The 17,925-nt window shown below is 35.6% G+C and overlaps 1 protein-coding gene across 6 annotated transcripts; it reads left to right on the top strand.

Annotated features, from left to right (window-relative positions):
* The first annotated feature begins 293 nt into the window (after nt 1-293).
* On the top strand, nt 294-17,141 carry LOC140158680 (perilipin-2-like). 6 transcript variants are annotated; one of them, XM_072181858.1, is made up of 10 exons: nt 294-447; nt 6,852-7,154; nt 7,645-7,727; nt 8,828-9,008; nt 9,183-9,394; nt 9,843-10,004; nt 10,679-10,846; nt 11,533-11,658; nt 14,326-14,337; nt 15,892-17,141. In XM_072181858.1, the coding sequence occupies exons 2-10, from the start codon at nt 6,914-6,916 to the stop codon at nt 15,985-15,987; spliced, it is 1,281 nt and encodes a 426-aa protein (XP_072037959.1). In that variant the 5' UTR covers nt 294-447; nt 6,852-6,913; the 3' UTR covers nt 15,988-17,141. The 6 variants fall into 6 exon arrangements, with proteins under 6 accessions (XP_072037959.1, XP_072037962.1, XP_072037964.1 ...); XM_072181861.1 differs by lacking the exon at nt 14,326-14,337 and adding an exon at nt 12,626-12,703; XM_072181863.1 differs by lacking the exon at nt 14,326-14,337 and adding an exon at nt 12,524-12,580.
* Nucleotides 17,142-17,925: the final 784 nt, after the last annotated feature.

Here is a 17,925-nt window from a genome sequence, read left to right as displayed (position 1 = left end):
AACTTTCCGCACCGGGCTTTCCGCGGAATATTTATTTTTAGTGTTTGGGTATTAGATTATTGCATCTTCTTTGTTTGAACTTACCAAGTTGAAGTTCTTTATCAATAGATATCATTTATGACGCAACTCACCCAGCTGATTGCGTGCAGGCTCCAGTTCATTCATTAATATAGTTCAAGGTAAAATTTTAAAACGGTACCAGTTATTGGTTGAAAGTGTTGGTCACGAACCGAGTTCTGTACAACGCAGTTTTTGATTGGTTAAATGGTACACATCACGTTGCGGTCAAAGGTGAGTCGTGAAAATGAATCATTGGTATTTCCCGTTTCCATACATGACGGAGTGTTGAAATCCTATAAATTCGCACTGAATTTATGTGAGCTTTTCATTATCAGTATCGAGAGTATTTAGGACGTGATAGACTTGGACAACCTAGATCTTTAAATCGTGAGTAAAATACATGTTTTTCAATCATTTTATGGGAATAAATTTGTAAATAATATTTATTATTTATATTGGTTGTGTTGTATACATGGTATTCATAATGTTTTTTCCCTTTAAAATTTTGGTAAGCTTGCACGCACGTAATACACGTACACACTTTCACTGAATCACTCTCGTCGAACGTAGTCTAGATTTGGTTTAAAAGGAGTATCTCGTGGTCCTAAACATCTTCTTTATAATTTTCATGAGTTTATGATTAATTTAAATAATGACATGCATTCATGACATGTTTCAGACATGGATCTTTTTTCCCAAAATTTCAGTTGATTGCGATGGGATGATTGAGAGTGATACAATTTACAATCAAATTCAAAATGTCAGATTGTAATTATGTAAATTTATTTATGTAAACCTGTTATTTCAGACGAGAGTGTCTTGATCGAGCCAGATGACATTTAAAAAATGCAAGAAATATTTTGCACACAAACATTACGTCGCCAGAGCAGAGAGGTTTCTACTGTTATCTTTTTTTTAAATCACAAAATGCCCCTTCAAACTCAAAGGTTAAGTAATTCTTGGCTACCGCTATAATATTTTAAACCTTTGACAAGCGCGTACTACCATTATATTACAGAGGCGGAACTAACACAGTAAAAGATCATTCATAAATGTCCCTACTCCAGAACTGTAGTGTAGCTTCTAATTTCATTTGCACATTCACTCGGTCAGACATCCGGGAACATTGTCCCTTCGTCCCCTTTGCACAAGCGCTCGCATAGCAACCAGCTCGAGAAAGGGGAAATGCACATGCTTGTGAGTTGCGCACACTGGTTTTACAAGGCTATTTCCCCTTTGTGACGCCAGCCCAACCAAGAGAATGATAGTTACGCATTTGAATTGATGCTAGAGTACAATGTATGTTGAACTTGCAATCATTTTTCGGTCGGACAGTGTTGACAATTTTTTGCAACGGATGTTGTTTATTCTGTTTTAAATGTTGAAATTTGGATGAAATTGAAAGTTATTTTGATGAGCCAACTGTATCTTTTGGGTAAAATTTGCCTTTACATTTGTATTTTGAATAGTCATAAAACTTGGCTGGTTGAAGTGCAATTTTTAGCAACATTTGTGATGCAATCGCTCGTCTTGATTGACTGTGTTTACTTCTGAACTTCCATTGCTTTACACGGTGTCATGCTTCAGCGAATCAGACTTTTGAACGCAAAGGTCTCTAGCCTCGAATGTGAAGCTATCGGTGAGCAAATTCTTGACAAGACTTCTCAAACAAAAATTTACACAATTCGGCAACATATCAGATCGCCTGAGTTTTAGCAGCCTATTTGCTCAATAAGTCTAGCCATGAATTTTCTCACTAGTTAATGAGCTTCACATTCGATGCCAGAATGTTGCATTTGAAATCTAGTCGAAAATTATACCTTTTTGGATTCCTTATGACCAGGCGAGTAGTTTGGTAAAGAATTGGGATGATTTTTAATTTTGAACCCTGTTTGACCTTAATTGCCAAAAATGTCTGACACTTTGAAGAGAAATTTGTTCAGGCATGCCACAAACACTTTGAAACCTTTGTTCCAAAGATTTGGTCACCAAACATTAGTCTCTTAGGACTATACTATGACCAAAAGCAAAATTTTTCATGCCATAGCATGTAAGCATCCTTTAGTAAGCATGTCATGATCTTGGTATTGCATGACAATTTACAAAGCCGATTCTATCTGCAATTACAGATCTAATAATATTTTCATCATTTTCTGAAATTCTGATGATATGTGGTTCCTGTACATGTAGAGGCGCCATCATATTGTATGGCAACCGAAAGTCTTATTTTGTAAGTTCTGGAAGTCATATGTGTGAGTTTTTTCTTTGAAAATTCACTTAGAATAAACGCCCCTTTTCAAAATGCAACGCCCCGGACTGTTTAATACGATATAAGGAGTTTTTATAATAAAGTCTAGATGGGCAGATTCACAAATTCATGCAGAAATTTTAACCCTGGCAGAATCACTGACCTAAATATTGATGCACTTTGTTGTTTGGACAGTAAACATGTCTGGTGCACTACACGGCCTTATCAGTGTGTCAACCTGGGTCTTGATAATCTTGATCAGGGAAAGCAGCTTTGAGAAGTGTGATCCAGGGCGTGATCATGTTGTAGAAACAACTCGGAACATCTCATGGGATCTACATGTATTTAGTAGAAGATGGTCGGAATATAGTTGGATCATGATACAGTACAAGTACGGTAGCGTGTGATCGCTTGTCAGACTACATACGTGTATAAGGCCAAGAAAAAAGAATTGTTTGCTTGCCCTCCAGTGGGATATTTGGGGTGGGTCGATCGATCGAAAAAAAATTTAATGGCTCACTAGTCACTAAGTCTGTATAGTCTGTAGTACTAGGCAATGAACATTGGTCATGTGGAAAGATACATCAATACTTCAGACCTTCAATACGGATGATACACCATAGAAATTGATTCAATTAGAATGACTGCATACTTACAGGCATAAGACTCCCAAGTTTGTTGGAAACATTGCTGCATGAATGGATAGTTACAAATGTTAATTGTTATATTGAGTTTACAGTAGGCCTACCGTAATGATTTTCTTCTTAAAGAAAAATGTCATTGCCCAAATTTACCTTTGAAATGAAATTTAGACACAGAATAAAAAAAAATATTAAAATTATAAACTAAAAACTAAAAACAAACAAAAAATTTTAAAGGGCTGACCCTGATTTTGGCCAATTTTTGGGTCAGTCAATCTTCCACAAAACTTTTGTGACGAAAGATTGTAAATACCAGATTGCTAAGCCCATGTAAATAAAACTATAATTAGTACAAACAACTTAGTGTGACCGCAATTCTTCTTCATATCTGCTGAAATTCATAATGTTATCGCCAAAAAATGTATTGATGATGATCCACAAAATATAACATTATCTATCCAAAACAACTCAATTTAAAACACATGTTTACGAGTTCGTGAAGAGAGAACATGTTTACTCTCTCATCTGAGATATCAACTGGTCAACGGAAGCAGGTTACTTACATTTAGGTAGATAGAGAAGCAGGTTAATTTCCAGTAAAACCGCTTCCAATGCAAGTTTATATATTTCCACAAACATATTTTGACACCCTAAACATCAAACAATGTACATTTTGCACACACATGAATTCATTGCTTGCCTGTGAAAACGAGCATGATTGCACTTCTGACTACAAGTGCCACTCCCCGAACATCGCCAAATATTCAAAAACTGAAAGCATGATTTATCTGCATTATATCATAATATGTGGGTCTTTAAAAAAACCTCACATGGCATGACCTGTGTGTCCATTGAAGTTGTATAATTTATTTGCAAAAAGATCAGCCTTGATGTGCAAATCAGCAAGGCCATAATCATGATCTCTTAGCGAGGGATTTCATTGGACCTTTATTGTTAGCTTTTTTTTGTTTGTCTTTTGTCTGTCCATTGTATCCACTGAGACCACTGTCCATATTACAGTTAGCAATATGATGAGAACCAGTGAGTTTTGGTTCATCTTACTGATTTAACCTCAATCACAATGAGCGTTAAAAAACGGGATACTAAGAAACAAGTGTGGCAAGATATTTTAATGTCCAAGGAAAAACTCAAACTTGGACCTCTATCAAGGACTTTGATATCTAGTGTTATTATCAATGGTGTTCTGGATTTTAATCGTTTTGGAGGAGCATTTAATTTTGAGATGCAATTTGCACCACCTAATCAGTTCATAACCCCAAATAGGGTGAATGCTTTGATGTCAGTACCAGAAAAATGTAGTATGCCGGATAGTATGGAGGTGGATGATTGTGAAGAGGCTGGTAAGTTGTGATACATACTTGATGGAATCGTTTCCAATCAGTGGACACTAGGTCTATTACGGTATGTTATTAGTTTCATTATTATGTTTAGTAGAGCATTACACATGTGTAGCACATGTGACATGTGGGAGGCTGCTTTGTGCCAGTAGAAATATTGATCTCAGGAAGTGGTGATTTCAGGCAGAGAAGTTAGTCATTGTCCCAGGTCATCATGATCAATCATTGTACAGTAATTTTCTCATTGATTTTATGATTCCAAGGAAGTTCTGCCTTTGATTGTAATATGTACATGTACAGTGCATGTGGATGGAAATTTGGTAAAAAGATTTGAGAAATTCTCTTGGTTTCAGATACATTGTATTTCTATAGATTTTAATTGGACAAATTAAATTAAATTTGTGTTCTTCAAATTAAATTTAATTTAACTTAAGGGAACATATCAACTTCAAGAAAAAATTTCAAGCTGCTAAAACTAGGGATTTTCCAGATTGAATAAAAAATGTTTGCTTTGTGAAAATAATTGTGGTAACCGTACTGTTTGTTGCCGCTCGGTTGCACAGCATTGAGTTTGACTGCACAGCAGATCGTGCATTGCAACTTTAAGTATGTGCAGCTGATCAGAGGAACAGGGCAACCCTACACGTATGATGGTGCCTGGATGTTCTCAATATGCCTGTCTGGGAACCCAATTATATCAGGGTCTTGCATTTTACACCATATAATATTATAAAGAAAGAACACTGTAAGCTACTGTATGACTCCAGAACCAGAACAATCTTTGAAGTCTGACTGATCATCAATTAGACTGTAGACTAGAATGTAAGCCTGCATGGAACTTACATTTAACTTGACAAATATTTCTGAAACCTGTCTGCGAGAATGTTCTACTTAAATCTACCTACCAACAATATTAATTTTTATCGAACTGCACTTTGGCATTTGTCTGGTGGCTTCATCAGCTAATATTTGTTTAGAATCAGAATTTGATACTTTCCTGTGTACATTCCAGTCTGAAGCAATAGAACTGTACAATTTTGCAATGTCCTTGTTCAGAGTTCATGTGGATTGCACACGGGCAGTTAGTATTGCTCAATAGCTGATCATGTGACAAAAAGTTTGGTTTTGACTTCTGTTTACTTGTTTACTGATAAGAGTCATTGCTTTCATTCAAATTTCAGATCTTGTGATTTTAGATTTTGTCTCCCCCCCCCCAGGGTTTGCCTTGCTTGCACCATGCTGTGTTCAAGGGGGTCCTGTAAATGTGTCCCCAATTTGGCAATTTTCAACACTTGTGCCCCAGAGTCTGCATGTATGGCCCCTTCCAGGACCCCAAGATGTTATCGCTGCCCCTTACCCACCCCCCCCCCAGTACATAAGGGTGGTACAATAATGATGTGTACACCTGGGGTGGTGAATAGGGGGGGCAAAGATTTGGGTGGGACAAGGGGGTAAGCATTTTTTGGCAAGTCAAAAGGGGTGGGCAAGGTGGTTTTTGGCACAAATGTTTTGTGTATTTACACCCTAAAAGGTATAGGAAAACATTATTTTAGGAACACATTTTAAAAATAAACATCTCAAAAAAAGTAACTGACCATTATTCAAAAACGGGTGATTGTATTACAAATCTGTAAAATGCATTGGAAGCAGAATTTATTTCTGCACATTTGTAGTAATTGACTAAATATAGACCTCACAGCGTACATTTAAATCAATGTAGCCCAAGATCTGAAAGTTGCAGTAAATTCTATTGATTTTGCATTCAGTGTAATGGAACGAAATCTGTGTAATGATACAAAAAAATGTATCTGAGTGTTTTTGTATTGTAAAAATTTGTATGTAAGTGCGACTTTCAAATCGGGACCTCACTACATTAAATTGACCTGTGTTTTATTGTTTTCTAGGCTATCGTATCAAATGGGATGTCAAAATGCGCAGAAATAAATTCTGCTTCCAACGCATTTTTCAGATTTGCAAAACAATAGTCCCTTTTTGAATAACGGCCATTGTTTAAGGGGGGTTAGTTACTTTTTTTGATATGTTTTATGCAAATTTCCCACTTGCTCCACTTGTATTTGGACAAATTAAATTAAATTTGTGTTCTTCAAAATCTTGCCTGTGTAAAGGGGGTGGAGATTTTGGCACATCAAAAGGGGGGGGTAAAGGTTTTTGGCACATTGAAAGGAGTGGGCAAAGATTTTCTGGTATGGTGAGGGGGGCAAGCAATTTTTTGCAGGCCATATTAAGAATTCACCACCCTATATGGGGTGTTAGTACATAAATATTGCACAGCCCCTACATGTATGTTGATTGTTGAAACCAACAGGTGAAACATTACAATAACTAAAAGTTTACATTGTAATTAAAAGTGAAGTTTTCAGGCTTGTAGAGGCTCATACACTTGTAATAAATGTGTTTCTATTGGAAGATGTACATTGTACATATGCCAAGTTTCAATTTGTGCATATTGTAATTGTATCACTTTTCATGTATATTATAATTACAGTTTTATTGATCCGCATTTTTCTCTTTATTTATTTTCAGTAGAACTACCAAACTTACAGGTTTCTGAAACAACAAATCATCAAAAACCAAATAACGACAAAATGGCTACAGAAGTTCAAGCTTCACCAATGGCAGTTGTAGTAGATGGAGCAAATGAGAATTTTGTGAACAAGGTGTCAAGCCTACCAGTGGTGGCTTCTACCATGAATCAAGTGTCCAGTGTATACAATTGGACCAAGGAGTCCAGCAGCATGGTCAAGTACACCTTGGAAGTTGCAGAGAAGTCAGTGGCAGTCGCTACAAGCACTGCCAAACCAGTGGTGGATCGATTTGGCAAACCAAGTAAGTGTTAAAAGTAACAATTTGTAAATTTTAAATTAAATAAGTCATTCCTTCACCCAAGACCATAAAAGATACAGAAACTTTTTTGTCAATGGTGAACACACAAATCCAAATATTCATCACATGCACATTTAATAGCCATTTTCTGTGTGGGAGTGCATCTGTGTCAGTGTGTGTCTGGGATTTGTGTTGTGGGGGTGTATGGGAACTACTGTATGTATAAAGAATTAATTTTCAGGCATTTGATTTTTGTTGCTCCTGCTCTATTTTTAGCAATAATCTTTTAGTTGATTTTGACAGAAATTTGATAAATAAATTTGATTTGAATTAGTTGACTACAAAAGACATTCAAAATTGAGGGATGAACATTATAAACATTCTTAAAGTAGAGGTACAAATTTTGTGCATTTCCCCCCAATTTATATTTTAACAAAATTCAAAACTCCTATAAAGATTTTTTGATCATAACATCACTTGTTGTTTATTGCAGTTTCTATGGCAAATGATATTGCTTGCAAGCAGCTAGACAGCCTTCAAGAGAAGATACCTATCATTGGTGAACCAACGGAAAAGGTACACATACTTGAGATTTATGTATTATGAATGACTCTTGTGTAACCTCAAACATCCTATAATCTTGAGTCATAATTTCCTTCTTGAATTGCATAAGATATATCAGCCCATATTCTTATGTCATTTCAAGGTCATATGATATAATAGGGGGAAGTATTATTTAGAGAAATTAACGACACTTGTTTTTGTTAAATGTCAGCATTCAAGTGACATAATCATTCTTTTAGTAATCAACTTTTATAGCTTCATGTAGTCTTCCATAATTTGCCAGCCTAAAAGTAAAAGATTGTGTTGTTTTAATTTCCCCATATTTGATATCTTTTAGAAGTTTTACTTTTGCAGTAAGGACCATCAAGTCAGACCTTTTAAAAATCAATATATTGGCAACTCTATTGATTAATAGATTTCCTCCCAATTTTAATCATGTTCATCTATACATGATAATCATCTGCTATTAGTTCATACCTCAGTTTTTGATTAATAGATTTCCTCCCAATTTTACTCATGTTCATCTATACATGATAATCATCTGCTATTAGTTCATACCTCAGTTTTTTTCATTCATTACTGGCATGGAAAGCTATTTTCTCCTTGGGCCCCAGCAGTACAATATATGTGACCCATCACATCGAAAAGACCACCTCGAGGCAGAAATGAAAATGGAGATTTAAACACTAGGATAAACTGCTGCTTTTTAGCTTGAAAATGACACCTTACTTGTTGAAATCAGATACAGTAAAAATGTTTTATGAGGCAAAACAAGCTCAGAATTCTTTTTATTTTCTTTATATTTTTTCATCTTCTTTCATTGTTATCTGCCAATGAAGCTAGCCGCGAAGTGGTCTGTTTCGATGTGATGGGTCACATATATATAAATCACATGACCTACATGTAGGACAATTGCCCAATTTCAGTCCTTTTTTCCTGATTTTTCGATACTTTTTTTCATAGTTGATATACCGGTATTGATTACTATTATTATTGATATATCGACTGTCCTTATTTTGCAGTACTTTGGTGCTGTGGACTTAATCTCAGGCCTGTATCAAGCCGTACCTGTCAATATTATGCTATTCCTCTATGTTTTTCATTGACTCCAGGTTGTGTCCACCTTACAAGATGGCACCTGGCATGTGATTGAGAACACCAAGAAAATGGGCAGTGACCAGGTGAACAACCTGCTGAATACACGCATGGGCAAAGTGGTCACGTCCAGTGTTGATATGGCACTGACGGCATCTGATTATGCCATTGAGTATTACTTGCCACCTGATGAGGAAGGTAAGAAAATGTTTTGTCAATGCTGCCCTTTTACGTTCCTTTAGAATTTCATAGGATACACAATCTTGCCTGTGTAGGGCCAAAGTTGGGATGTTTTTAAGTAAGAGTCGATTACATTAGTGAAGCTATGTATGTATTGTATAAATTTGAGCTTATTTTCCCGTAATCTTTCAGAAAAACTTGAGCTAGAAGATGAGGAGGATGAGGTTGAACTTCCTCCAGAGAAGGAAGGACAGGTGTCACCAACTGATGTCAGCATGAAGAAGATGGGTAAGGTGTCTACCAAGCTGAGACGTCGTCTCTACCAGCGTGCCCTCAAGAACATCCAGTATGCACAGAAGAGAAGTCATGAGACAGTTGAGAAGCTACAATTTACTGTCAATCTGGTAAGACTCAATTAATCTAGCCAATGACATCTGTAATTAGCCTGGAGACATTGGCAACTAATACAAATCAGCTGTCAAATATCTGGCACTGTTCTCCTAATTACAAATTGATGTGCAGTTGTTACATGCATTGCAGTTTATATGATTCAAGCAAAATGAATGTGTTCAACAATATTTTAAAATTTTACACACTTACTGATTCAAGGAGAGTATTTAGTCAAAAGTCACTACAGCTCTTCACTGATGTGAACTTCAGTGTTATAATACTACTTCACAATGTTGTATGAATATTAATATTACAAGTTAATTATGTCTACAAGACTGTCAAAATTGAACTTAACAAAAGGTTTATTTGAATTGACCCTGACCTTACAACATACAAAACAATGTATTATTTTCTTAACGTCTATTAAATTGTATTTGATGTGAACTTATGTGATTAATACAGATTGACTATGCTAAGAGCAACATTGATGGTGCCAACCAGGCCATCCGTACCAGAGTGGAGAGCACCCAGAATACACTGTGGACCACCTGGGATGACTGGACTACAGAGGAAGGTGAAGAAGGTCAAGGAGAAGATGCTGGAGATGAAAATGTGGAAGCAAAGGTGAGTTGTGAGGAATTATTCAAAATTGAAGGTGGTATTATGTCAAAACAAATTACACACAGAGTACCTACACAGTACCGATGCTGATTGCTGCTACTCCATAGGATCCACCAGCAGTGGTACTGCGCTGGTACTACACTGGTAGTGCAGAGTACCACCTGTGCAGGCTGCTGCAATAGAAATCTGGTAGTGTATCTATTTGTATGATTTGGCCATGATCCTGGTTTTATGCAGGTCACATTGATTCAGTGTGATAAACAAGATTATCACATTAAGATTCCAGAAGTCAATTTATAAATTGGTAAATTGATTAGGAATTTAGGGAAGTTCTTTAAAAATTTGTTATTGTTGACATCTTTATACAGGGTAGTCATTAATATGCAGATTAGGACAGTCTGGTGTTTCATTCTGTGCCTTTGGAAACTGACTGTGATGTGGATGTGCAGGTGTGCCTATCTGGGACATGGGTCTGATAGACTCAGCACTGAGCACTATCACAGTTCATTTGGCCCACAAATGTACCATTGGAAAGCATGAATCTGAATCTGAAGTGGCTATCAACTAAATAGAAGTTATTGTTTTATTTTTTTCCTCAGGGGTTTTAAAAGATGCTCAATGGCTCAGTGACTCTATACACTGACAGTAGTCTTTTTCTTTTTTTCTACCTTGTATAGAATGGAGAGCAGAAAACCCTGGCGATTGCACTTAATAACCTTGCCGGACGCCTGAGAGTCCTGAGTCGTAATGTGGCAGCCAGTGTCAGTGTCCTCCCAGAGAATCTTCGCACCAGGGTAGAAGAGGCTAGAGATCTTGCCGAGAATGTATACAAATCCTTTGAAGAAGTAAGTCTTTTCAAGTGGGTGTATGTGTGTGTGGAGAGAGGTGTGGACATTTTTGTCCTTGGTTCTGAAATTTGGCCGACAAAATTTGGTATTGTTTCAATTGGAATCCAATTGACATATTTGACTTAAATTAGTTCTTGAAAGTTGCAAGTTGCAACTATAAGAAAGATATTGCCTTATAGAATTTCAGTATTGCCGAATTTTGTCCAGATCATTTTAAACAAACATGCTAGACTGGAAACATGATAGCCTATCTCTAATAAAGTTCTGGAGGTTAAGTCAAAAGTGTAATCATTATCATCATTGTCTTTGAGCAACCTTAGATGCACATTAAACCATTTAACAAATAGTTCTTTGTGAATTTAATAGCGATTATTTGAAAAAAATACTGATGAATGATTGTGCTATACACCTGATCCCAATCCCTAACCAGCTGAACTCAAATCCTAATTAACCCAAAATACAAAATGTAAAAAGTATTCTGGAATAATTCCAAAACTTAATCAGTGCAAGGTTGATTAATTTGGAAAAAGAAAAGAAAAGAAACCCCAGCTAATTGGTCTTGTCTCTTATTGAACAGCCTTCAGACAACCAAGTCATGAGTAAGTCTTATACAACAAAATTTCACTAATCACTTAATTGATTAATCACAAATTAACCATTTTACTTGTCATTATTGTTAACAGGCCCAATATTTCAGTGACCTGCCAAGCAACCTGTTGACCCGTGCCCGTGAACAACTAGACAACCTGCAAGATACGAGCAAGGCCGTGGCAGATTATCTCATCAATTCACGGCCTCTGCAGTGGCTGGTAAGATACAGTTTAATCGGTCAATTCTTGTAATGGGCTATTCTATTTCAAAAACATACCCCCTGTGGAAGATTTCATTGCAAACTCAATTTAAGTTGTACCTGATGATCAATCCAACTGGAAATTGTTGAAATTTATCAAATCCAGTTGAGTTTTGTACAATTCAGCCTAAAATAAGAAAATTTTGTTTGGATTTCTAAAATCTTCCCTAATCTCCTCTAGTCTCCCCTAAGTATAAGCTTCTAAAATCTTCCTCAAGTATAATAACTTTCTATCTTCCAACTGTTTCCACTTTTTATAGATGAAAATAATTGGATCCAGAATAATTTATAGTGTTGAATTTGGTTGGAATTCCAAAATCTTCCGGAATGGGGATGTGTTTTCCAAATGGAATAGCTCAAATTTTAGCTAGACATGACACATGAGACTAGTATGCATTATTAGAGTAAACCTCTTGATAAGGCAATCACTTGTCACAATATGTCACATCATGAGTAATTGACTATGTTACACATGTGCAGCTCTGATAAGTAACTGATATGTATACTGGTAGCTTGGCATTTTTTTATTATTATTATTATTATTAATATGGTGTAAATAAATATTTTAGTTTTGTGGACACATATTTTGTACTTTTGATGTTGAAGGTTGAGTGGTTTAATATTTAACTTAGCAGCTGATAAAACTTGGCCTTGTAGGTTGTCCTATCCCTTTGCATGCTACAACATGTGACATTATTTGGATAAAAATCACAAGTCTGCGGTGTTTCATCGAGTATTGTAAATGTTGTCCAACTTTTAAGATAATCTTTTAAAAATTGCATGATGAACAAATCTATTGTTGTTGACTTGTCTGTGATTTGTAGATGGTAGAGATGACCAGAATAGTTTAGAGTGCAGTTTTGAGTTGGTCATAGATACATGTAAGTTGAACTACTCCTCTGTCTGTCCATACTTGTCCTATACAGGGCAATCCAGTGCCTTACGTTACTTCAACTGGGATGGTGCATTGATTCAAAGGAACTTTGGTGTCGGGATGAAATAATGTAGGATGGAGTGTTGCATGGGTTGTGATAAGGAATGATTAATTGCATTGAAAGACATGTAGGGTTGAGAAAATGTCATAAGCAAGCACAAGCTCTTACATATTTCCCTTAGTATAGTGAATTTCAAGCTTTTTCATATATTTGCAATAATTTTGCTGTTTATTTCTGAAGAACATAAACAGTGATAAACCTGTTCAGGTTTTAGATTGACAAATTAATAAATAGAGGAGGTGTCAGAGTATGGTGAACATTGAACTGTCCTTGGGATATGGGCGTTTTCAGTTTTGGTGCCCATATGCCACATATACATGTAGCAAGTCATGTTTGTATGTAGATTGTATCGAATCTACCACATTTCAAAGTTTTTAAGTTAACTTGGGGCCAAATGGAGCTTTTGAGTTTCAAATTACTATTTAGGCTAATGGTAATCATAGCAGAAAATATATATGGAATTAAACAAACATTTAATGCAAGTGCAAAAACTTTCTGTTTATATCACTTATCAAAAATAAACAGTACAGCAAAGAGAAACATAACACACTTTAGAGTTAATAAATGCTGGGCTGGCATACCCAATTAAACATGTCTCAGTCATTGTGCTTTCTTGTGAGGATTTGGGCAACATGTTTTAGGAATGGAAACTCCTTGCTTGTCCATTAGTATGTTCAACAAAGTCATAATATTTACCCATCGCTAACCACTAACATGAAACCCTGTAATTATGTTGAGTGTTTGAAGAGGTTGTTGTGTTTATGGATCATAGAAATTATTTTCTTGTGAGAATTGTCGCTAATCCCGCATCCAATTCAGTTGGCCATATCTTGTTGTATTTCATGAATCGGAACTAATAAATGATTTTTACCCATCGTTAACCACTAACATATGAAACCTTGTAATTATGTTGAGTGTTTGTGGAGGTTGTTGTGTTTATGGATGATGTAAATTATTTTCTTGTGAGAATTTTCACTAATTCTGCATCCAGTTCAGTTGGCCATATCTTGTTGTTGTTGAATCGGAACTAATAAATGAGATGTACATACTTATTTATTCTTTCAATGTACGGTACACATACTGTTAAGATTCATCACGCTTTCCTACTAGTAATTCTAATTAGCTTGACAATGCACACACTCAGTACTGCACACACTCATATGCAAACTTGCACATAATGCTATGTTGAATACAACCAAGCAAAATAAACTCACCAGTGCAAAGTTACATACTAGCAAATCATGATGAGCAATAAATTTGAGTTTAACTAATTCATCAAGTCACACACTGTTCATCCTTGCATGTCATTTTATAGTTAGCTCAGGCCTGAAGTATGTCAGTTAATGCATTTATGTAATGTGTGTTAGTTGGTCAACTGGGGGACCTTCCCCCCTCCCCGAAATTTTTCAGGGATAAAATGGGACAAAAGATTGACAAATGAGGACGAAAATTTGGCTTTGCCCTCACACTAAAATCCTGGCTACGCTACTATACTGTGCGTCAACACAATTAAATTTACACAATGAATTTACTCATACTTCAGACATATCTGAGTATTGTTTATACAGTAGTTAGCTTGCTTTTAGTGTTATATGTTTTTTTCTTTCTATCTGTGCATTTTCTTCTTCTAGGTTCCCAACCAGGTGAGAGATTATCTTGAAGATTCAACATCGAATGAGTCAGACGCCATTAGTAAAAAGACAGAAGAAAATAACCATGTACCACAAGATCAATGACTACTTCCAATGAAACACCCTAAGAAAAAGCCCTGCCTACTTTGGGCTTTGCTTTCAGGGTTCCTAAACCCACCGGTCAAACCCACTACTACCGTCAACCCAAGTAAGAAAGAGACACATTGTAATGCATTAGCCATCTCAGATCGAGGTGTAATGGCTCTTGGAAATGGAATAGGATGGCTGCTTGCTAAATGCAATGTGTCCCTTCACTTGGAGGTTAACTTCAAAATTGGGATAGATTCAATGCAGACTGGTCCTTCTCATATCTCTCATATAAAACATGATGAGATAAGTGGTAGCTGTAGCACCTCAATGATGACTACCATGTATCTAGCCATGCCACCTGAATTGCAAGAGGAGGTCTACCTTGAGTCACATCCCAAGCTTGAGGAGTTGGAAGAGTAGTGTTTGGGCTTTTTGATGAGACGGGGTGGCAAAGTGGCTCTGAGCAATATGAAATATTGGCTATGTTCATGTGTTTATCTAATGAAAGATAAAAGAAACCTTTTAAATGGAAGTTAGATTAAGTATTTTACCCAAACCAGTGTCAAACTTTTTGTACCTATTTTGCCATCTAAATTCAAGAATGTAGAAATTTTTTAGCAACACAAGTATTGATGATGCTCACATTCTGCCAAATATACAAACTTGTTGGTATAGTTGGGTTTAATAGGCGAGATTATTGCCAAAGGCTTCTTTATAATGAAGCAACAGTGGATCATCATTGCTCAGAGCAACTTTGTGAACATATATCGAAAACTGTAATAACTCGCGAGATATTTTCTATTTTTAAGCTATTCATAATGTACTAATAGCTAAAGAAATGACTTCTAGAATAGGTGACCCTTTCTATCTTTATTTGTTTTTGCTAAATGTTTACTGTTGAGTTAAATGGATAAATCCATTACTGAGTGTTGCATGTTCATTATTGCCTGCTTAGTGCATGTAGTATGTTTGCTCTTTATGTTAGTTTGCCAATTTTTGCATGCAAAATAGCTTTCCTAAAATTCATTTACATTTTGTGGCCAAAACTTTAACTGTGCTTGTTTATTTTCTTGAATGGCTGAAGAAGTTTCAAGTATTAATTATTATTTTATTTAGCTTTAGTCTTAAGTTCAGTTCTAAAATTCTTTAGAAGATCACCTAGAAATCAATTTTATTGGTGCATATTTATGTTAGCTGCATGTAGAATGTAGAGATTTCACTTTAATATGCAATTGATCACCAAATATTACTAACTTAGAATTGACAGTAGGAAGACTGTTAGGTTTGATATAAAGTACATTCAATTAAAAGTTTGAATATTCAAACTTCATTATTCCTCTTTTGATCAGAATTTGTGATATTACAGTTACTAACTTTTCAACTTGTAGCATTTTGATTTACTTGAATGCAGATCTATGATTAAATGCAATCCTCTGTTTTATCTTTTTGTGCCTTCCCTATATGTTGTCTCTTTAGGTTGTTGATATGGATGTTGACCGCATAGAATTTGACTACATGGCAGGCTCAGATCAAAATGATGTGGACTTGAGTACTGATTCCAGTGATATGTAGAAGATATTGACCTCAGATTGAACTCTTAACCTTTGAACCTTTAGATTGACCCTTGATCCCTAAAGAAGCTAATAGCATTCCTTTAAACACTAACCACTCCAGAATTAAAATGAATGAAAAACTTTCTTTGTGCGTGTGAAATGTGTGTAATATTGCTGTTAACTTTGTAAACAATTCTTGAAGCAAAAGTGCTGTATATCAACAAGCTTGCTTGCTTAATTTTGGCAAATTTAATTGTTGCCCCCAACAAGACTAGTATGAATGTAGGATTCAAGTTGTGAATTTGTGTTGTCCCAGGGTCACATTAATGTCATTAAAATTTCCTATTGCTGTAGTATTTATTTAATATTTTTGTATTAAAACCTTTGCAATTATGCATATAATATTAAAATATATCATACATAAAACGAAAAAGTGCTGTGAAAAATTAAGTGAAAGAAAACTGTTAAAACAAAAAGTGCTGTGAAAAATTAAGTGAAAGAAAACTGGTAAAACTTTTTTTGTACATGTTGTGGTAGGTATTGTAATCATCTGAATGTTGGTGATTGAATTATTTAAAGTTATAAAATATGTGATTAATTCCAAGAGATTATTTAATGATTCCAAGTGAACGTAATGATTCCAGATTCCAGAGAGAAATTTACCAAGATTAAGAATAATTGAAGCAACAGAGAAAGGGTGAAATGGTACTGATGATATTTTTTATAATGAAGTAAAATCAATTGCAAAATCTGATTGACGTGGATTGTGTTCAGTGAGTGATAAATAATAATTTCCACTGTGTTTGAATGCATAGAGCCTTCTGTATCATTGGTGCTCATGTTGCCCTTTCTGTGTGATATCTTGGAGATGATCATGATCAATGTGAAGCTGAATGCTTCCATAATTAAAAGAACCAAAAATAGTATTGTCAAATAAAACAGCAATAAGCTAGACAATGAACGTAATACAGACCAAAATAAATAATAGTTAACTTAGTAATACAAAATGTAAGTTTTATCTCAAGTGGTCCTATAATAATATAAATGTAACAAAAAATATCTTAAGATACCCAGATTGCATGTTTTCACTTTTGTCAAATCTTTCATGTGCGCACGGTGTGTTGTAGTTATTTGGTGATGGAGAATAAAATATATTTCAATGCAACAATATAATTATCAAGCTTGATTTATTTCTTGACTCGACTAATGTTAAAGATGATGAAAAAATGAGCACATGAACTAAGAACATTAATAAATATTAAACCTCCACTTTTACCAGTTCTTCAGTGGTCATGCTCTGCTCAACTAAAAGCTGTTGAAAAATAGCTACCTACTCTAGAATTCTTGAGAAACCATAATTGGTACACTTGCTCAAAAACAGTGTGTAACAAAATTATAAATGGCCGGCTGTTTAGCAAATTTGTCCTGTCATGTGTTTGAACTTTGTGCAAGCAAAGAGGTTAATCATAATTTAGGCGATCACTTGTTGGCAGCTTCTACAAGATGATAGTTTTTTGCTGTTAATGTTATCTATTCCAGTGACACCTCATTAATTTTCCTGAACCTTTGGATGCATTGAAATGGGTATAGCATTTTATTTGAAATCAATATATCAGGGCTGCAATGGTAGTTCTTGCCCCTCCAGTGAACATTTGCCTAATCCTATACCCAGGAAAATATGCATGAGGTGTCACTGGAGTTGGAATAGATACCTGTGTAGGGGTGTCTTGACATGATATCCTCCGTACTCCACCCGGTCATTGGGTGAGAGCATGAATTTTGCTATTCGGTGAGAGCAAAAATATAGAAAAATAAGGGTCATTTTTTGGGTGAGAGACGGAGCTAAATAAAGGGGGGGGGTTAGGTGTGAACATAACCTTTTATTCAGTGGCGTAGCGGGGGGGTAAACTGCACCCATTAAAATTTCAGGGATAAAATGGGACAAAAAGTTGACAAA

Source organism: Amphiura filiformis, chromosome 8 (genome assembly GCF_039555335.1).
Source record: "Amphiura filiformis chromosome 8, Afil_fr2py, whole genome shotgun sequence".
Lineage (NCBI taxonomy): Eukaryota > Metazoa > Echinodermata > Ophiuroidea > Amphilepidida > Amphiuridae > Amphiura > Amphiura filiformis.
Note: the sequence above shows the minus strand (reverse complement) of the source record. Positions and strands in the feature narration are given on the sequence as shown.